Source organism: Cucurbita pepo, chromosome LG05 (genome assembly GCF_002806865.2).
Source record: "Cucurbita pepo subsp. pepo cultivar mu-cu-16 chromosome LG05, ASM280686v2, whole genome shotgun sequence".
NCBI lineage: Eukaryota > Viridiplantae > Streptophyta > Magnoliopsida > Cucurbitales > Cucurbitaceae > Cucurbita > Cucurbita pepo.
Genome location: NC_036642.1, coordinates 4,776,275 through 4,792,932, shown reverse-complemented (window position 1 = coordinate 4,792,932; position 16,658 = coordinate 4,776,275). Strand labels below are relative to the sequence as shown.

At 35.4% G+C, this 16,658-nt stretch overlaps 2 protein-coding genes and 1 long non-coding RNA gene across 3 annotated transcripts; 1 reads left to right on the top strand and 2 right to left on the bottom strand.

The window, feature by feature from the left end:
- Positions 1-256: 256 nt before the first annotated feature.
- LOC111796053 lies at positions 257-2,298 on the bottom strand. Its single transcript, XR_002815275.1, has 2 exons — positions 2,024-2,298; positions 257-693 (listed from the first exon to the last, which is right to left on the bottom strand). It is a non-coding gene; the product is annotated as an uncharacterized LOC111796053 (long non-coding RNA).
- A 4,881-nt stretch (positions 2,299-7,179) lies between these two features.
- LOC111795982 (probable lysophospholipase BODYGUARD 3) lies at positions 7,180-9,451 on the bottom strand. The gene is made up of 4 exons (XM_023678648.1): positions 8,600-9,451; positions 8,197-8,525; positions 7,912-8,114; positions 7,180-7,738 (listed from the first exon to the last, which is right to left on the bottom strand). Exons 1-4 carry the CDS (start codon positions 9,165-9,167, stop codon positions 7,414-7,416), a joined length of 1,425 nt encoding a protein of 474 aa, XP_023534416.1. The 5' UTR covers positions 9,168-9,451; the 3' UTR covers positions 7,180-7,413.
- Positions 9,452-14,429: 4,978 nt separating this feature from the next.
- Positions 14,430-14,924, top strand: LOC111795032 (protein BRANCHLESS TRICHOME-like). The gene has a single exon (XM_023677256.1). It carries the CDS (start codon positions 14,430-14,432, stop codon positions 14,922-14,924), a length of 495 nt encoding a protein of 164 aa, XP_023533024.1.
- The last annotated feature ends 1,734 nt before the right edge of the window (positions 14,925-16,658 follow it).

The window sequence follows — 16,658 nt, the reverse complement described above, 5'->3', positions numbered from 1 at the left end:
TAAATATGAGTATTTTTGTTTCAATTGTATGAACCTTAAATCTAAATAAATATTCGACAAATTATACACAATTGAACTAACAACCAAATAAAAGCATCCATGCAAAATTACATATTAATTAGCGCTTTTAATGTGTAATTGCAATTTAGCTATTATTGTCGAACTTTAAATTTTATAACTATTAGGTCTGGTTTATAAACATAAATTTGAAAAGTTAATTAATATGTAACTCTCCCTGCCATTCAAATCAATGTAATTAATTAAACATGTAACTTTATTATTCGTCAAAGCTCACTCTTATTTGAAAAGTTAATTGAAGTTAACTCTTTATGAATATACGACCAATGAGAACAAGAAGTTCAATCACGAGATGAAGCCCAAGAACCCATGGCTGGAAGGGAGGGAGGATTCAGAGGCTGCTCTGGCAGCACACCGTCCCAGTGTGAACATGTCGATCGAAAACTCGATATCATTGACGGCGATGGAGGCCGAAACAGTGCGGGGACCAAAAGATGACCCTGAGCAGCAGGTTGTAAACGTCCACAGCCAAGAAAGAATGAGCCAAGAGGCTTGTGAGGTTGGGGTTGTTGGAGACGCTGCTCATGTATTGTTACATAAACATGTGCAAGTCAAAACCACCTTGCATTGCTCAATCCAAAAACATTCCTCTAAGCAAACACAAATCTTCCCACCCTGTGTCTAATCAAGTTAATATGTACTAAAATTGATAGTCTTTTTTTAAAACAAAAAAAAAAGCTTCTCAAAAAGTGAGCCAAAAACAAGAACACATCACAGTTGTAGGTGGTTGAGTATGCATGGTGAGTAATTGGTGATGTTGACTTCTCTCATTTAACACAAATGATTCAGATTTCACAGAGAAAGAGAAAGAGACAATAATTACAAGCATTTATGTGAAGCATATGTCTCAGTTTCAAAAATTGATGACACAATCAGACCCACACCACTCCCTCTTCCCCATGTCACACACACTCTTCCCACCCATCACCCTCCCCATTTCTCTCTCCCCTCCTCTTTTTTTTCTTCATTTTCTTTGTTTAAACCATTCTCACAATATAAACATCAAGAATGAAGCCTCTTCCGAACAATATCATACCATTGTAGAGATTCGTGATTTCTAACATGGTATAAAAGTCATACCATTAACTTAACCATATCAATAGAATCTTAAGGTGTCAAACAAATTGTGTATTTTGTTTGAGACTCGAGGAAAGGTGTGAGGGAGGCTGTTCAAGGGCTCCATAGGCCTTGGGGAGGCTCTATAGTGTATTTTGTTCGAGGGAAGGATGGTTGGGAGAGAGTCATAGGTATGTTATTTCTAACACATATAAACAACAAGATGTAATGTAATTAAATTGAGAGTTTAGTGAGAATTGTTGATAGTTTGATAAGGTAAAATGCAATTCAAGAGATATTGCAAACTCATCTCCTTTGAGAGGGATCTAAAAGGAGTGAACGATTTGCATAAGTTGAAGCATATGCTACACCCTTTGAATGAACAGGATTACTGCAATTCTGAGAATGAAAGGGGCATCATATGAAAAGCAATAGAAAGCGGTGTATGAGATGGATCTAGAAACTTACAATACAAATCTAAAACCATTACATTACAAGAACATAAGAACAGAAAGAAACCCTAATGAATGAAATGGAAGGAGACAAAGAAGATTCTAAAAGGCATGATGATGATTGTAGAAAGAAAAAATTAGGAGAGTGATGATGAAGAAGTTTACATCTTTTTCTCTCACACACCCCTAATCCATGAAAGAGAAACCCAACAACAACAAAAGAAATTGTAATGTAATCATCATCCTTTCACTCTTTCGTCAGAAAAGAGAGTCAAAATAAAACCATCATTACCCCAATCTGCTCCTGCCCCAAATCGAATCTAAATCCAAATCATTTCTTTTCTTCCTATTTTTCTCCAAAACAATAAAACATTTTTTCTTTTTTTTTTTCTTTTTTTTTTACAACAAACAAAACACCACCAGATTTTTGATTTTACCTGTAGATCCAGATGAGGAGAACATGAACAGAATCAAAACCCCCCATGACGAAGATCAAGTTTAAATTGAAGCAAAATTTGTGGGGGGAATGAAGCCTGGTCCGACGACACTCATATGAGATCTCATTTTGGATTCAGAAAAGCGGCCTCGAGCCAGACAACATGCCCCTCAAACAAAATTGCTTCTTCTTCTTGTTGAGAGCTTCCATTTGAGAGAAAAGAGAGAGAGAGAGAGAGAGAAAAGAAAGGGAGGAAAGAGATAAAAGGGAAATGTGAGGAATGCGTGAGGGAGAAGATGAAAGATTGAAATGGGGGAAAAGGATAGAGAAAAGGACAAAGGGGTTAGCTACAAAATAAAAACCGGGTTTTTTTGGGGGTCCATAAACAAAACCCATCACTCAAATTAATTATCCAATCCAATCCAATCTATATATACAATCCCAATTCNAAAAAAAAAAAAAAAAAGAATCATCATGACCTAATCACACATCATCATCCAACCCTAAACACAAAATCTCCCAACCAACCCCTTGTAATAAACCCTATGATGGTCATGGAAAATGACGATATACGGAAGAAGAAAACCCAATTTTTGGTGAAGGGATTGGTGGACCAAATCCAACACCCTTTTTATGGTATGAAAGAACACAACCAAATCTAAGAAACAAAGAAACAAAGAAACAAAGAAACAAAGAAACAAACAAGGTTTTGGTTGAGGAAAGTGTAAGAACTTTGGGGTAAGTGTGAAAAGAGTTTTTTTTTTCATGAAAAAGGTAAATCCTGGTTCAATGGGTTATTTTTTGTTTTCTACGTTTACAGCGGGGGATTCGAGATTCAGACAACAGTTGTTCAGCTGAGTGTTGTGTTCCACCCACACCACCATGTCTCCTCATCTCTCATCTCTCCATCTCCACACATAACTTCATTTCATTTCCCTTTTCTTTTACTGTTTCTTTCTGTCTTTTATTTTTTCTTCTCTACTTTATCAAATTCCCCACCTTTCCATACATATCTTTTCCTTTTCAATCCACAATTTCTCAGAGGACCTTTACTTCCTATTTCTATCACCGCCTATTCTTTTGTATTTTATTTGTTATGTACTTATTGCTTCAAAAAATGAAAATAAAACCCCTCAAATCTATGTCAATTTTGAGGCTCAACATTCCATTCCTTTCAAAATGGTATCGGAGTTAGATATTGGATGGTGTGTCAGTGATGACGCTGAGGCTCGAAAGGAAAAGCATAAGGAGAACAATATTTGCTAACTGTGCGTTTTGGTTTTGGGCTGTTACATAAAACTATCCCCACAAACCAACACAGGTCATTTCAACATGTTTTATCCTCAATCACATGTATCCTTGAAAAATTGTTAGGTCACCTAAGAATTGCTCCAAGCAAAACATGTTTTAACCGTGGAATTCATATGATCGAGCCACCAAAATAAAAGTTGACTCTATAATAACAAACATTGATGTTTAATGTAGCACATTTGATAGAACGAGATCAACTCTAGAACAAAATATATATATATAGAGGGCTACAAAATTGTTGTTTTTTTCCCTATTACTAATATTGAAATAAATAAAATGAAAAAGTTAACATGATATTGGTTGAGGCATGTCAATCATTAATTAGCTACCATTCCATCAAGTCATCAATGTAACTTCATCATCCTTGTTTTTTTCTTTTTGAAACGACTCAATTAATAAAAGTTAATTAGTGCTTTATGTTTTTTAATCCAATTTTAATTAAAGTCAAGCTTTCTCTTACTAAATTACAATAATAACTATAATAATAATTAATCACTTTTTTTCCCTCGTTTTTCTTCGATTAAAAAATGAGTCAAACAAGATTAATCAAAGCAACATTTAGTAATTTTATGTGCCAAAATGTTCATAAAAAGTTGATATTGAAACCTCCAATTACCCATAACTATTTGTGCTTTTGACCATAAAAGTTGGGAGAAATTTTGTAAGAAAATTTTCAGCACTTTCACACTGAAGAACACATCAACCTCACCCCTCCATTGACCTAATCCTTGTGTCCTTCATCAAAATGCCTTCAAAATGACTCCAAACCTTTGTCTTTCTCCTTTTCTTTTTAGTATTATAGAATTTATGGACCCAATGGCCAACTTTTCTAAAAGCTNTGTTTTTTTTTTTTTTTTTTTTTGTATTGTCCATGCTCACGGTACAAATCTGAATTTGAAATCTAGATGGTCTTGACGTTCGTCTGCATCCCTCTAACATTATGATGTTACTTAATTTTTCTTGAACTACTTCTAAGAGTGAAAATCATTCTTTTAAATCACATTTTAAGAGTTTAGGATGAATCCATATGTTTAATTTTTGGAGTTCTTAGTGAAATTAAAAGGAGAATTTTGTAACTCCGCTGTTATCCTTTTTATTCTTTTTAGTCAATCGAAACATTGTTTATAAATGCATGGAAACCTCTCTCATATCATTTTAAAAATCTCGATGAGAACCCTGAAAGAAAAAAACCTAAACATGACAACTTCGAGTAGGTGGAAATTTGAATTGTTACAACATCTCCAAAACCTAAATACTATGGAATCATTATTAGGTTCATTGATAAAAAATGATATAGTGGCAGAGTAGTTGAAAAGAGAAATTAAAGGGAAACCAAAACCTGTGTTTTATATTTGTATAATCATTTTATGAACATCAAATTCCAGCACACACCTACCAAAGCGTAGGTTTTTAATTGGTAATACACGACAAAGATTCTTGACAATCTAAAACAATGTTTGTTTATGTTTGGTTTCTTGTATTCTTCACATCTCCCTTTACAAACACAATGCTTTCTACCAGATATCGAACTTCGTTTCCTCTTAGCTTTTAGCCTTCTCGAGGTTAAATTGTAAAGACTTTTGAGTATAAGTTTAATGGTTAAGAAACGATTCCCTTTTATCTTTTGCTTAGTCAACATTTATGCAATTTCAACCACTTTAAACCATGAATTTTGGCAAATATCTTTGACCTATTCAAAAGCCGAGTTCATACCTCACCTCAATGTCATAGTTGACCATAATCTTTTGTCCCTTTATTTTAACATCTAATCAAGGTTAACAATCCAAGCCATCACCCTACCACTAACAGATATTATTCGTTATTGTCCGTTACGTAGAGGCAGACCCGTTTATTAGGGAAAGGTTTTCATATCCTTATCAGGAATGTTTTGTTTCCTTTCTAACCAAGTGTAATCTCACAATCCACCCCCTTAGGGCCAACGTCCTAGTTGGCACACCGCTTGATGTCTGGCTCTGATACTATTTGTATTAGTCAAAGCCCACCGCTAGACAATATTGGCCACTTTGGCCTATTATGTATCGTCGTCAGCCTCACAGTTTTAACACGCGTCTACTATGAAGAGATTTCCACACTGTTATAAAAAACATTTCGTTATTTCGTTTTTCTTTTTGACCAATGTGGGATCTGGTTGTGATACTATAATTTGTATTAGCACAAGCATATACTATGTTTGACATGGGGGGTTTTTTGTATTTCCCTTTCCTATTGGTCTGTTTGATCCATTATTGAACTCGGCCTGTCGGCTTGACCTAGTGACTGGTTAGCCTGGTGGGCTTAGACCTGGCCTTGGATTGTTGAGCCCCAGTCTGCTTCATCCTTTTTTAGTTGGGCCTTGATTAGGGTGGTTTAGACGAGTGGGCTTAGCCCTAGCCCATTTGGGGTTTCTTCCGCGGAAGAGATAGAAGGAGAAATAATTCTGGAGGTTAGCCAACGACCAAAACCGTTTGTTTTAAGATTTAAAGTCAAGAGTTAGTTGTGGAATGTAGAGCAGGCCAAGAATTGGTAATTAACGTGTTTGACCAATCCAAACTTTGTACAAATGAAATTTCCCTAAAATTATTAAATGCAATTCAAGAACAAATTTATGATTTCTCCTTTCTGCAACCTACCATATTATTTCATCGCGTGCTTCCTTCTACTCATAACGTCTCCTCTTTTCTACTTTCTACGACAAACACTCTAAATCTATGTTAGGAACAATGAATCTCTATGTCGGTATGATATTGTCTAATTTGAGCATAAACTTTTTCCCTAACTAGTCAATGTGCAACTTTAACCATACTTCTCTTGGATAAAATACATTATAGAGCTTACTCTCACGTCTTCTTCTCTAAAACTTTCAAAACAACTTCTTCTTAATTGAGACTCGACCCATTTTCTAGAACCATCCAACAATTACACTATTTGTTTAATACCTAAGCCACTGTGTTGAGAGTCACAACTTATTTGTTCCACATTTGAAGATGTTATTTATCTAACTAAGTTAAGATAAGAGCATATCTCTCGAATAACATGTTATATACAATATTTGAAAAAGTACCATCCAATTAATTATGAATGGAGAATAAAAAAAAGTATAAAATAATGATTTTCAATTAAAAAAAAAAGTCATAATTCTAAATTAGTGATATTTCAAATTTGAATCTCATATTTTTTTACTCGGGTAGATGCACGTGGTCAAGGCAAGAGGAGTATATTGAGTTCATTAAATGACAAATCTAGATACGAAATCTGATTATTTATCTAAGATTTTATAAAAATTAATGTTGTTAGATAAGTTTGCCAATAATTATGAAGGTAGGACATGAAGATTTTCAATAATTATGTGTGTATATATGTACGTGACATGACCCTCAAGCTAAAAATTAATGCTGCTTTTAGAAATTATTGATATTTATTTGATGTTCGAATGGTCGACAATGATTTTACAAAAAAAAAAAAATAATAATAATAAAATCAATTTAATTCATAATTTTAAAAAAAATGCAAATATTTTCAAATGGATTAAAAAAAATATGTGAAATATATGAATGAATCAAGATCACGTGAACGAGAGTGATCATGACAACATAATGAGGATGAACTACTATTCATATAAGATACTTTCTTTAATCTAATTATTGTTATCTTTAAATTAAGAACAATTAGATGTTTAGTGATCTTTGTAAAAATTTCTTAAAATGAATATAAATGAGAAGAATACGTGCTAAAATAACACAGGTTGATTTTAGTAAATAACATGATCACGAGCATGGTAGAGAAAGTTAAATACTTAATATATTTTTGACATAATTTAATCAACAAAAAAGAATAAAAAAAAGATAATAGTATAGATTTATATTTATTTATACTGAATTAGCAAAATATGAAATTCGAAGTACACCCTATGTTATGGGGTATTTCAAAAACGTCCACACGGCTTTGGGGCCCACAAAATACGGACTTTTCTAAACCTGCTTTTTAGGTTATTTATATTTTTAATTTACGATTAAAATATACGAATAATAGCAATAATATATATTTATATATATATATATATTTGCTTAATTTATTTAAATATTAAGCATTTGAGTTGCGCCAAATTCCCTCAAGCTCTCTAGCAAAAGCCTTTCGTCTTCCCATGACGATAGTGATGTGGTCTTTGTTTTGCACCACGTTCACACGCGCTCTAGGAACACGCGCCTTCAGGTTGTAGCTGCACTCCACTGGAACCACGTCATCGTCGCCGCCGTGGAATATGTTCACTTCGCACTTCACCGTCTCTCGGATTATGTCCAAATACCTTTCCATCTTCCCACCCGTGCCGCATATCACGTTATGCAGTGTATGCCACGCCGCGTTGTGCGTGTGGGCGAAAAATCCTTCAACCAAAAACGACTCTATCCTGAAAATCAAATAAAAATCCATTACTTTTCCTTCCAATAAATGCATTATTATTATTATTATTATTATTATTTGAGCTCTCAATTGAACAAAAAAAAAAAGAAAATCATTTAAGATAATTATAGATCATCCAATTAAATTACTCTCAAGGGATGAGGTTTGGTAAGAAAATACCTGTTTCTGGTGATTAGTTTGGTTAGAAACTCCCAAAAGCGATGGTTCTTGCATATCAGTAGGCACACCGTCCTTGAGATATGCTCATACCAGCAAGCAATCGACGCCCCCAGCGCTATCGGCGGCCACACCCGCCGTGGCGCCACCTTCCGCATCACGTATTGGCTCGCCTCCTCCTCCCCTTTTGGCACCGGATAGTACGGCTGCAATCCATTTATTAACATTCAATGAGTTTCCATTGATATGAATTGAAAAAAAGAACAAACAAAATGGTTACAAACGTACCGGTGCGAGCAGCGTTAGCGACTTGACTGACCCAGGATGCTTAACGGCTAAAGCCAAGGCCAAAATGCAGCCGAGTGAATGAGCAACGATGTGGAAAGACTTGACCTTGTGGGTCTCGAGAACAGAGGATTCGATCATGTCCACATGCTCCTTCAATGTGTAGAGTGAATTGGCCGGCTTTGGGCTTCGACCAAACCCGAGCAAATCGACGGCGAGGAGCCTGTATGCCGATTTGGCTGACGCCGAGAAGTGAGGGAAGAGGGTCTCCGTCCAAAAAGCAGAGGAAGAAATGAAGCCATGGATGAACAATACGTCTTCATGTGGGTGATCTGAAAATCAACCGTTTTTTAGTTAAATTTCAACCGTTGTATATCTTTCAATGTGTAGTAGAGTGATGAATTACCTTTGGGTCCTTGAGAACGCACAAAGAGAGATTGTTTAGAGGAAGAAGACCAACAAGAACAGAGTTTACAATTACATTCCGACCACCTAGGACTCTGTCCGCCATTGATCTTCTCTTGAAGCATATCAACAATGGTGGAGTTCACAGTAAACGTCGATCTCACCGCCGCGTTCGCCGTCGAGCCAATGAGAAAAGGCTTAACCTTGAGCCGCCGGAGCTCATTGACAGTAACCTTAGATAGGTCCGAGAGCAAAGAAGGACGAGTATACAGAGTATCAGAAACTTCCTCCAGCTTAAGCTTAGTGGACAATGACAAGCCCTTTTCCGACACCAAAATCTTATTCCCATCGCCACTTGAAATGGCCTCTTGATCATGAGAAGAACAATAACAAGGCTTCCATTCAGACTCATAGAAGAAATCAGCCACTTTGTACACAAAACACAACAAAACGTCAATGACATCGAGAAGCGAGAAGAGAAAAAAGCTGAGAGCTTCATTTGAGAAACGGGCGATTGTAATCAACACCCATTTGGCTGATATGGCCATTGAAGATGAGGATGCCACCATTTTGAGAACACCCTTTTGGAGATATAAAAAGGAGCTACCTTTGTCTCTGTAATTGCTTCATTTGTTTCATCTTTTGAGTTGGTTTTTGGGTGTCTCTTAAAATTGGAGGAGATATGAATAGTCAGAGAGTGTTGCAGAGAGGTGATGAAAATAATGAATTGAATGTTTCATTTAACGCTATGAGTTGGGCAAAGAAAAAAGAGGGTAGGTGGTGGTTGAACTCCCCCTTTGGGCCGTGAGAAGAGTGCAAGCAATTTCTCCTCCCCAAATGGATATCATATAGCCATTGCTACAAGTTTTTTCTCTTTTTCTTACCCTCCCCTTTATATAATGAATACTATTAGTATTAACAATATTCAAGTCGGGGTATCAAAAATTGTTCATTCAACCTTACAAATTCTCTCATTATCTATGCCACTCACAATCTAAAGGCAGAGAATGAATCTAAAAGAAAAAGAAAGGTGTTGTTTAATTTATTTCTTGTGGTTATGGGAGGGTTACAGCTCATGGAATTTGCTTAAAGTCAGAAGCAATAATGAACGTTAGTGAATTGAATAAAATTTAATCTCCCAAACCTCTGGTATTGAATGCGAGCTGCATACACCACATGACCTCTTCCACTCTCTTACATCTCCTCTTCAACACCGTCCTAACTGGTAAGTGTCAACTTCTTTAATACCTTAATAACAAACAAAGTTCAAGGTCGGTACTCACTTAAGCTTTCCCCCCACCCTTAATTAGTCATGTAATCTTTAATAATCTCTACTTCTTGTTTTCTGAATGTTAACAGATTCTCTTAGATGTACTTAGCTTACCAAGTTCTTCAACGTCTAATGGCTTAGACCATCTCGGTAGGCTGATAAATGCTAGGTATTCGTCTCCCATGTGCAATGTTGCATCTTAGTCATCATTTTAATTCCCAACAACCTAGCATATGCATCTTGAAGTCATCCTATGTCTCGGAACAACGTAACCATTTTGGCTTGCTCGAACATGTCTACTGGAATTGAACCCATGTGTCGCTCATCTCATCGAGACATCCTAAACACATCCACACCTATGTCGTCTTACACTGTCTTTGATAGACCAATTTCAAAGGAAGTTGCCTATGACGCTCGTCTCACGACACTCGCTCACACTATGACATACGTATGTGGCACGCGGTAGCCCACTTAAGCCACAAGACTTACGGTGGTGGAGAGCTGACATCATGCCTCCCACATAGTACATTTGAGACGTTTCTAACTTTTTTTTTTTTAGTACACCAAATTTAATGAGCTTTCATCTTTCATATTAGATGGATTTAACTCTAGAGTCGCACGATGAAACTCATATTGAAACTCCAACCCTCTTCAAACTTACCTCGTTCTCTTCAATCTTGCTTATGCCTCAACTTCACTTTAATGCACACTCTTCTTAGTGTGAATGTGTTGAATAATGCACCGTTCTCTTCGATCGCATCATGTCACTTGTCTATCTTGGCATGTATCGAAAAAGTAGTATGAGATAAAACACTTCACGTGGCTTGCTACTTGAGGGGTCGCATCTTATCATTCTGCGTGTGGGGCTACAACCTATTATCTTTATAATATGGTTACGAGTGCAATAAGAACTTCATTTAATTTGATTTCCTATCTATATCCCCAAAGGTTTGGTGAGGATATGTATGTGAACCCTATGTGTATAGCCCCATAAGGGTGAGTTTTGGGATTGGGACTTTGTAAATGTGTAATAAAGACACCCCTAGCTAGCATTTTCTACCCAACCTACTCAAATTTCTTTATTTTGGCTAAAGTTTAAATTCTAATGCAGCTAGGGTTTTATAGTCATTCAATTTAGCCTTAAAACTCACATTAAAAGTGAATTGATTTCCCTTTTTTGTATTAAATCCAATGAACTATAAGTAATGCAAAAACATTTATGGGAGTTAACCCAATTATATGGACTTCTATAAACATTTAAACCAATATAAAAGGAGTAAAATGAAATTGAATTCAAATCATAGCGTCTAAAAATAACATCTCATTCAACTTTTTAGAATCGGATTCAAAACATAACAATATTTTACCCCAAAATAAGATCCAAGTGGGGTTTGGAACCTAATTGAGAATGATCTTCATGAAGATGAACATGATCTTTGGACCAAACTCTTTATTCAATTGATCAACCACTTCACCTGCCCTAAACTTTTAGATTATAAACTTGTAGGTTTATAATATCAACTTGATTTACTATCAGCAAAAATCAAATAATTGTAGTTTCTATTGTTAAATTATGAATGCCGAGACCTTTGTCCAAAAATTGGCACTAACGATAAACTCTCTCACCAAACAAAAGATTATTGACATCTTTTTTATGTAATGGCTGGTTAGCTAGCTAGCTTATGGGCTTGGGGTTTCGTGGTGGAGGGTGTGTGCTTGCCGGTAGTTGGGATTCAAATGCTTTTTTAAACCAACACGTTTTTGTTTTATAGCAACTCTTGAAATGGACATAATAACATATTCATATCTCGCCTGTTCACTGTCACACTCATTAAGTTTGAATGGTAGCACACGAATTCAATTATTATAGAAGATTACTGTTAATATCTGATGCAGTTTGTGTAACAGTCCAACCTCAATTCGATTATCGTGAGATTCCACATCGGCTGAAGAGAGGAACGGGACATTCCTTATAAAAATGTGAAAATCTTCTCCTAAAAGACGCGTTTTAAAACTGTGAGGCTGATGGTTATACGTAAAGCAAACAATATCTACTAGCGGTGGGCTTGGACTGTTACAGTTTGACCGTTGGTGAAACGTCCGTTAAACCAACTACTAGAGGGCTTGAAGTCCATCTTGTAAGGAGGCGAGTGAATCTCCAAAGACGAAGGTCGTGCNAAAAAAAAAAAAAAAAAAAAAAAAAAAAAAAAAAAAAAAAAAAAAAACAAGCACAATTTAACTTAAAAAAAAAAAATCAAATATATTATCAAAAAAAGACTAAAATTAGTTTTTGACCATTAAATTATGCGTTATAAATTAAGATTGTTCATGTGGAGGATAAGTTCTCATAATTTTGCTTTTATTTTTTGTTTTTCCAAAACAACTCGTGGAACTACTCTTTTTAATAATAAATTATTGTTCGTGTAATATGAAACAATTTCGGAGATTCCAATGTTGTTGACGGAGCTCCTCAAGTAAAACCTCGGGATTGTTGATAAAGAGGGAAAAAAAAAAAGTCAAAGGAGAGTCAAAGGATGGTAGAATGATGATGATTTAAATAGTCAACTGGAGGAACGTGGCAGGTGACAAGAGCAAGACGTTCATTAAAGAGGAAACGAGGTCATACCCTTCTTCTGGTTGACTTATTCAGCTACTGCTCTTATTCAATAAATGACCATACTTTTTTCTCTTCCGCCATAAATTCTCTTCACTGTCACCAACTTTCCTCTGGTTAAACCTCTAACCACCATCCAATTAAACAAAAGATCAAACACAGTGATGGAGTAGCTGGGTTTCATTTATTTATCCAAATTAAACCCTTTGACTTTGGATTTGGATTTGGATTTGGCATCGCCGGCAGCTTGCATGCATGCATGGAATGGTGTTCTTGCAATAGGAGTCCGGCATTCAATGTTCAAGCTTAGAGTAGTCTATAAGTCATTTACAACAGTTAAAGGCCAATTTTAAGGTACTTTCACGCGGCCATTTTGTTCGCAAAATACGAGGGGAGGGCTTGGTCAAAAGCACATAAAAGGGGCGGTGGGGTTCAACAACGTGTGCCTCTGCAAAGCTGGGTGGGTGTTGGTTAGTAGTTAGCCAATGCTTGAGGCTCTCTCTTTATATCCTTAGGGCCAACCTCACATGCGCCTCTTTATTGTGTTTATGTCAGCTTCCAACATGCATTCTTCTCAAGTCGTCCGGCTCTTTAAATCAATGCAACACAAGTTCTTATAAATAGTAGTCTATTTTTTTTTTTTTCTAAAATCTCTCTCATTTAAACTTGATTTCAATTCATTCACGTATTTCTCTTACATTTGAATTGGATGTCACATGTTCACTACCTTTTTATCTTGGTTTGTGCTTAAACACATTGTAATAATCAGCAAACTTCCTAATACCTCTACGAGGGTCATTACTATATACACGCTAGAATGACCTTTATGTAGTAATGTCTCTAGTAAAGCTATTAGAAAGACAAATCATTATAATTCGTATCGTAAAAGCTCCAAAATTATGCATAATTAGATGAGGAATCATTATCCAAAACATAATTAGATGAGGAATCATTATCCAAAACTTGAGGTGGAGCATTACATTTAGATGGAAGCAATGAAAGGAAAAATGAATCTCTTATCCCTTTGAGTCCTTGCTATGTTTCTAGTCACCCATTACATAAAGTCAAAAGCCCAATTACGTTCGAGGCCCATCTCAAGTTATATAAACAATGGCTAGCCCAACCCCATTTTTCTTCCCAAGTTTACTTTTTTTTTTCTTTTTTTTTTTTTTTTTTTTTTTTTTTCAATCTCAAAACTTTATTCCAAAGCTTGCTAAAAAAAAAAAATAATAAATAAAAAAATAAAACACTTGTCACTATGCACTAAATTCAAATTTGTACTTAAAATACCAAACACGGGTCACTATAGTAGTATGGTTGGCGGGGTTGTTACCAGTGATGGTTGTTGTAGTTGCTAACTAGCTGATGTCACTAGAATTATCATGCGACCGTGGTCTTCAGAGTAGTTTTTGAAGTTTAGATGCTCACAATAGTAAGAATAGACTTGGTTGGTTGCCAATAAAGAAGAAAATATGAGGATTCATACTATAAAAATTAATTTTGAATAATTAAAATCATAAGATCCTCTACTATCAAATCTTCCATTTTAGAATTAGCAAGCATTCTCACCATAACTTTGTTGCCCTGTCTATTTTAAAATGGTCGACTATTTATATTAAAAAAATTAATAGAATTACACTACATAGTTATATATATAATAAATGGTTTGAATATGTACTTTCAGAAATCATCCAACCCAATATTTCTTAATATATTTTTTCTCTTATGTTGTGTGTGTTCATACAAACGAAGTATATGCATATAAAATTATTAAGAGAGAGAAAAAAGACCTTCGAGCATTGTGAAATTAATAAGGAAGAGGTGCATGTGACATGGAGCCAATGGAGCTACCATTACAACCCATTACCTTCTTTCTTCGCAAAACAAGAAGAAGAACAAGAAAGTAAACAAAGTACCATTAAAGAAGAAGAAGAAAGAGGTGAAGACATGGAGGAAGAGATGATGATGAACAACGATACTTCCCCAAGATGGAAACTTTATGAAAACCCATTTTATATTAACACTCCTCCTCATAAATCCTCCACCACCAACACCAATCCATTCAAAAGGAGAATGAATTCGGAGCTTCACCTTGCGCTCAACCACATCCTGGAGCTCCAAACCCAGCTTCGCTACGAGCGGAAGGCTCGTAAAAAGGTCGAGTCTTTGGCGAGGAGGCTGGCGAAGGAGCTGAATGAAGAGAGGAAGCAAAGGAAAGGCATGGAAGGAGTGTGTCATGAGCTTGCTACACACATTTCATCTCATCAACCCCATAAGGAGATTCAAGAGGAGCGCAACATGCTGAGGTTGGCTCAGGCTTTGCGTGAACAGAGACTACAAATGAAGCTTGCTGAAGTAAAAACCGTGTTCGGAACCACCACCACCACCACCACCACCACCACATTTCTCGGCGGTGGAAGGTACGGACGGCGGAGGGATTGAAAAGTAGAGATTCAGATGCCAAATTGGAGTGTCAGATGGCTCAGCTTAAAGTTTTACTGAAACCAAAAGGGACTGTCGGATCCAACAACCTCATTATTACCTAATTTAGTTCGTCTTTTCTTCACATTTTTTCTTTTTTCACTTTCTAATGAAATAATTGGTTGATTTATTTTTAGGAATTGTTATATTTCATTAAAAATAAATAAATTAAATTTCAGCATCTTCTTCGTGCATCTTTTTCAAGACTTCCTCACATGCCCATTGGATTTTTTTAGAATTTTAAAAGCTCACAATTTTGGAATTCCAACGTATTATCTTTTAATTTATATTAATACTTTGACCAAATGAGTTATATCCAACTTTTTTTTTAATATCAAAATTTAAATATGCTCGGTACCATGTGAAACTTCAATAATTCTAAACAATCCAACTAGGCCGTTAACTAGTCATGTCACTGTGACGCTAGGTGTCACAATCATACTGTTGCAATAGAGGGACATAGATTGAGTAAAACTCGTTCTAACCTAGTGAACTGAGCGAAATTCAGATTTTATGGACATGGCGTATGTTCCAGTCTTGAGTCACGTTTGAGATAAATGTTTTAGAAAATATGAACAAAAAATACGTTGAAAATAATTTAAAAAAAATATAATGTTATAGGCTAAAAGTGAATAAGAACCAGAACAGCTAGCTATGGTGAGAAGAATTGACAACTAGTCTCATTTTCTATAGCACATTTTGGGTTATTTTGGTGTAGACATAAGCAAGTAAACAGATTTTGGAACGGACATGCAGTCATGGACAACACATTTTGGACAAGCATGACCGAGACATTCGACACGCTGCCACATACAACACAGCTTAGACAAGCATGACTCAAACACTATGCATGCGCTGATAGGACACGTTGGACTCGAAGTTGAGTCTCCCATTTCTAGATGCAACTTCTTTTTAATTGAATTTCCGAGAGTCCCCAAGAGTTTTGACAAGAGGAAGGTACTTGATGGGCTGCCCAAAATCCAATAATCCACGGACCCCAAGCCCAACTCAGAGGATGGATCTATTAGAATTTGGGCTGACTTTATCATCGGCCCATTAAGAAAAGTAGTTTAAGAAATTCTAAAAGTTTGATTTAAAAAAAGAGAAAACAATATATACAACAACATCCTTATCAACATCAAATTAGCTTGCTGCAACCGAACTTACTTTTAGAAGACAGAAATGTCAATCATTAAATGACTTTTACAATAAAGTATATAATAATACTAATCAATTATTGATAATTAGTCAATTAATTAGCAAATTTAAAAAAGATTCAATTAATAACATGCATTCAACAATTAAAGTCCTTTGCTCCAAATTATAGTTTTACCAAAAACCAAAAAAGTGCATCTAAACCTTCTTTTTTTCCTTTTATATGTTTAAAATTGTCTATTTGTAACGAGTTAGTAGTGTAAATGGACTATATTAGACCATATAAACATTTATTCATACCATTGTAAAATAACCTACCAACATAACTATACATTTATTCCTACCATTTAAGGTTGGAGGTTTAAATCTAACCAATTATATAAATGTTTCTAGAAGTGAAAAACAAAGACAAAGAACATTATCAAACCAATCTTTATTACAATAAATTTTGTTCACATTAATGGTTGGGATTTGTGCTAATTGTTTAATAATTTTATATTTTAAGATTCTATATTAATTAAAGAGGAGAAGGAAACATTC

Coding starts and splice junctions, on each gene's coding strand:
- LOC111795982 (XM_023678648.1), bottom strand. CDS start 9,167: ATGGTGGCATCCTCATCTTCAATGGCCATATCAGCCAAATGGGTGTTG. Junction 8,115..8,196: donor CGCTAACGCTGCTCGCACCG/GTACGTTTGTAA, acceptor AATGGATTGCAG/CCGTACTATCCGGTGCCAAA. Junction 7,739..7,911: donor AAACTAATCACCAGAAACAG/GTATTTTCTTAC, acceptor TTTGATTTTCAG/GATAGAGTCGTTTTTGGTTG.
- LOC111795032 (XM_023677256.1), top strand. CDS start 14,430: ATGGAGGAAGAGATGATGATGAACAACGATACTTCCCCAAGATGGAAA.